Raw genomic sequence first — 4,116 nt, forward strand, 5'->3', positions numbered from 1 at the left:
AAGTAGTAATTCTATAGATGATTGCTGGCACAGTTATAGGCTATGATGTCGACGTTACGTTACAATGCATCACACTAAATACCACTTTACCAGTGCAAAGTTTGAATGTGGGCTGTTTGGTGTTGAACACAAGAATCCAACGTTGATGGGAATCCATGTCAGGCTAGTTAGCTTAGCATTCTGTTCTTCCTCAGTGGTGCAGACGCACAGAGCGCGAAACAGGAAGAATAGTGGAGTGTTTCGCCCCATTTTGTCGGTATATATTTGGGAGACCCAAGGATGCTCAGAGAAGTGGTAGTAAGCAATGCCTCTCTAGTTTATTTTCATCGTTAATTACAAATTGCGTGGCCGTTTCCAAAGGGGGGGAGGGGCTTCAGTGACGGGCTCCGATGTCTACACGACGACGGTCTTGGTGCGGTGGACGAGATATCCTGGCCGGGCCTGGTGAACTGAGCTGCGAGATCCGGTGACCACGGCTGGGTGGAGCACGTCGGTCTGCTGGTATGGCAGCCTGTGCGGTTGAGAGGAATGAAGACAAAGTAAAAGAAATATTTTAGCGAGTGCACTTTTTAAGACACAGAGCACGAGATCTAGAGCGCCAGTGACATACCCAGCAATTATGGACAAAAGCATTTTTTGGAGGGGAAACCGTTTAATAAAGCAGTTTTTTTTTATATAAGATTTCACTATAGCAATCAATATATCCGCAGATCACGTGACGACAGTCTTGAATTCTTTTTGCTATTAATGTTCTTGCTCTCATCAAAAGCGTTCACTATTGGTTTTCTATGGCATTCTATAACTGTTCGATGCGATCGATGAAAACACATTAAAAGAAAGACTTTGCCCCATGTCAGAAGAATGGACATTACATTACCTTCCATATTTCTATAAGAGTATCTTACAATCTTCAAATTTTCAAAATTTTTGTCCGATAATGTTGAACACGAGTCACCAAGATGCCACCAACTTACCAAGTTGTCGAATTGTTTCATGCCAGAAGACTTTACACGAGTCACCAAGATGCCGCCAACTTACCAAGTGGTCGAATTGTTTCATGCCAGAAGACTTTATAGGTTTCTATTCCCATCCTATGCCTGATTAACTGCTTTATTTACAGAGAGTTTATAAAACTTTGATCACCCCCGTCACATTCATTTATGAATCAGGCATCTTATGACACGAAGACCTCATTGAGTTGCAGAGATGTGCGCCTTCATACGGCGGATGTAGTAATTTTCTTCTGCGTAGAAAGCCGCTGATCGCACTGCACTGCGCTAGACTTTAGGCGTAGCTAACAAAGCACTCAGATCATGAATGGCAGTTTATCAATATTCCTCAAGAGAAATGTATCAAACAGCTGTATCTTACCGGTACTCACCCATGGGGCAGAAACGTGGAGGCTAACAGAGAGCGTTCAGCTTAAATTAAGGACAACGCAGCGAGCTATGGAAAGGAAAATGATAGGTGTAACGTTAAGAGATCGGAAGCGGGCGGAGTGGGTGAGAGAACAAACACGGGTTAATGACATCCTAGTTGAAATCAAGAGGAAGAAGTGGGCTTGGGCAGGGCATGTAATGCGAAGACAAGATAACCGCTGGTCCTTAAGGGTAACGGAGTGGATTCCGAGAGAAGGCAAGGGTAGCAGGGGGAGGCAGAAAGTCAGGTTGGCGGCGGATGAGGTTAAGAAATTTGCGGGAATACGGTGGCCGCAGCTGGCGAAGGACAGGGTTAACTGGAGAGACATGGTAGAGGCCTTTGGCCTGCAGTGGGCGTAGTCAGGCTGATGATGATGATGATGATGATGATGATGATGATGATGATGAACAAAGCGCTGCCGTTAACGAAATGCGACGCTTACCCGGTCAGTGGGTGGTGGTGGACAACGCTGGTCTTTGGCTGCACCACCTTGGTGTGCTCGACGGAGTAGCCGAACTCGTGGTGAGGCACGTGAAGCACCTCGTGGTGCTGCGTCACCGAGGGTCTGCGCACCACCGTCTGGTGCACCACCGGAGCGTGGACCACGGCTGGGACGCCATAGGTGACCACGGCGGCGCAGTGGGCTCCGGCGACCAGGAGGGTGCAGGCGAGGGCGAGGGTCTGCGAGGTGCCGGCCACAGATTTAACTTTGTTGGGTACATCAGGCAATGCGTAAAGATAAAAGTCTGGTGCAATCCTCTTGATCGAACGATACTGCAGCGTCTATACAATATTAAACCTACTATTACAGGACGAGATCCCAGGGTTAACCAACCGTTAAGGAGAACGTCGTGCGCAAAATCTTAACGCAAGAATATACGCAAAAGGCAATGGGAAACAAGAAAACGCTGTTGTGTACACCTGGCTTCTGACAGCGAACGCAAAATGTTAAGCTTTGTACAAGCATTGGCGTAAACATGCAAGTTACTCCACTTACAGTGACTGCGTTTTTGTGGCAGCGTTCGCAGTTCTTTGAGACTCTTCGAAAATTTATTGCAGCTAAGCCTTGTCAATGTTAGACCTTTATCCCCGAAATATCTGTAGGTCCTTAAACCTACATCTGAGAGAAAGATATGGTCATACGTAACATGGTCTGCGTATCTTCGGCAGAGGCTGTAACCATGCCTTAAAAGTACATTGCTAGTGATTAAACATCCGTGACAATTTATAGTCTTGGGAATGGATTCAAGGTGGCACTGCCTTGTAGTTGCGGTGGCGACATCCATTGTCATAAGTTACTCTTACTCAAGTTTTACCTAAAATTCAGAGCCTCGGGACAACTGTGACAGTACCCACTGTGGTATCTGACCTTTTAATTTGTGAAACGTTAAAGAATGGAGGAAATTATTAAATACTCGGGTAATTCCTAAACGAAGCATCTGGAACAACGTTTGCCCAGAAAACTGCTTGAGAAGCGAGCAAGGACCTACTGGGATGTGAAAGAAAGTCCGATTCCTCGCTCTAGATCAGGACACCTTTTAAAAGCCGAAGAAGAATCTGTACGTTCGAGCTCTATCGGTGGCAAAGGACGTAATCTTATCACCTAGACTAAGTACTACAAGTGCTCAGGCGGTACGAAAATTGAGAACTCACAAGAGCGTGCATGGTGATGCTGGGTCTCGAAGGCGGTGCCGCTGAGCGAAGGCGAAAGAGGCTTGCTGCAATGGTCCGATGAGGAGACGAGTGTGCTTTCGGACTGTGGACCTGCCGCTTTTATACCCGAACCAAGCCCACACCAGGCCCCGCCCGGGCTCTGCTGTCACATCATCAGAGAAACTGACGGAAAGGGAAGAGAGGGTGGTAAGAGGGGGATGGGGGGGTCAGTGAAAGGTATTTGTCTGGTTTCACCTTTTCCGACCTTGGACCCTTGCTTAGGTCACGCCGAAGAGAGAGGCGCACAAGCTTATCTAATTAGAGTCAGGGGGGAGCGCCGGCCCCCGTGAGCTATATTGCGACTTCTCCTCTACGTTATTACCGGTTGCAGTTCACCCTTTTCATTTGCACATGCGGGGTGAAGGAGGTGCTGAGAGAGGGAAGACTGCAGAGCCCCATGAGGTCCAGCCGGCCATCCGAAGAGGACCACACCTGGATTCTGCATTACGAAAAAAAGAGTTACTTTTTAGAGAAAAACAGATCCTGGAAAAAAATAAGAGCAAAGCTATATCGTTCTGGCATCTCATTGCTTCTTCTGAAAACGCGAATATACAGATACCTGGGAGTCGAACCCTGGCAAACTCCCCCCCCCCCCCCCCCCCCTCTCAGTTCCTCAGGCTCTTTACCCTCTCGGCTACGTCATCCAGCTTTGCGTTGCCCATCAGTTCGCGTCCTGCTCAACGACCTTGAGTCGAACCCCAGACCAAGCCGAAAACCGCTGCCCGACCGTAGCGGTCAGTGGTCCGGGGCCGTGTTCATCTGGTTTGGCTTGGGAACCGTCGAAGTCGAGCGCGAAGCCAAGCACACGCGGTCTACTGGCGGGACTGCGATTACGATCTCCGGAGTGATCTGTCAGAGACACCGGCTTCTTGCGCCGATCGAGCCGCAAAGGGTCAAGCGCAGCAGGACGCCGCACCCGGACCCTATCTCCGATCTCTCGGCTGCCGTCTTCTGTCGTCGAGGCAGTGATTCTTTCGCTCCCAG

General features: G+C 48.9%; 1 protein-coding gene across 1 annotated transcript; it reads right to left on the reverse strand.

Annotated features, from left to right (window-relative positions):
* Nucleotides 1–353: 353 nt before the first annotated feature.
* LOC149346737 (uncharacterized) lies at nt 354–3,655 on the reverse strand. Its single transcript, XM_089585439.1, has 4 exons — nt 3,455–3,655; nt 3,073–3,255; nt 1,862–2,100; nt 354–511 (listed from the first exon to the last, which is right to left on the reverse strand). The coding sequence occupies exons 2-4, from the start codon at nt 3,082–3,084 to the stop codon at nt 394–396; spliced, it is 369 nt and encodes a 122-aa protein (XP_089441565.1). The 5' UTR covers nt 3,085–3,255; nt 3,455–3,655; the 3' UTR covers nt 354–393.
* Between the last annotated feature and the right edge of the window lie 461 nt (nt 3,656–4,116).

The sequence above is a fragment of the Amblyomma mixtum genome, chromosome 4, assembly GCF_055824585.1.
Source record: "Amblyomma mixtum isolate Tamu chromosome 4, ASM5582458v1, whole genome shotgun sequence".
Taxonomy (NCBI): Eukaryota; Metazoa; Arthropoda; class Arachnida; order Ixodida; family Ixodidae; genus Amblyomma; species Amblyomma mixtum.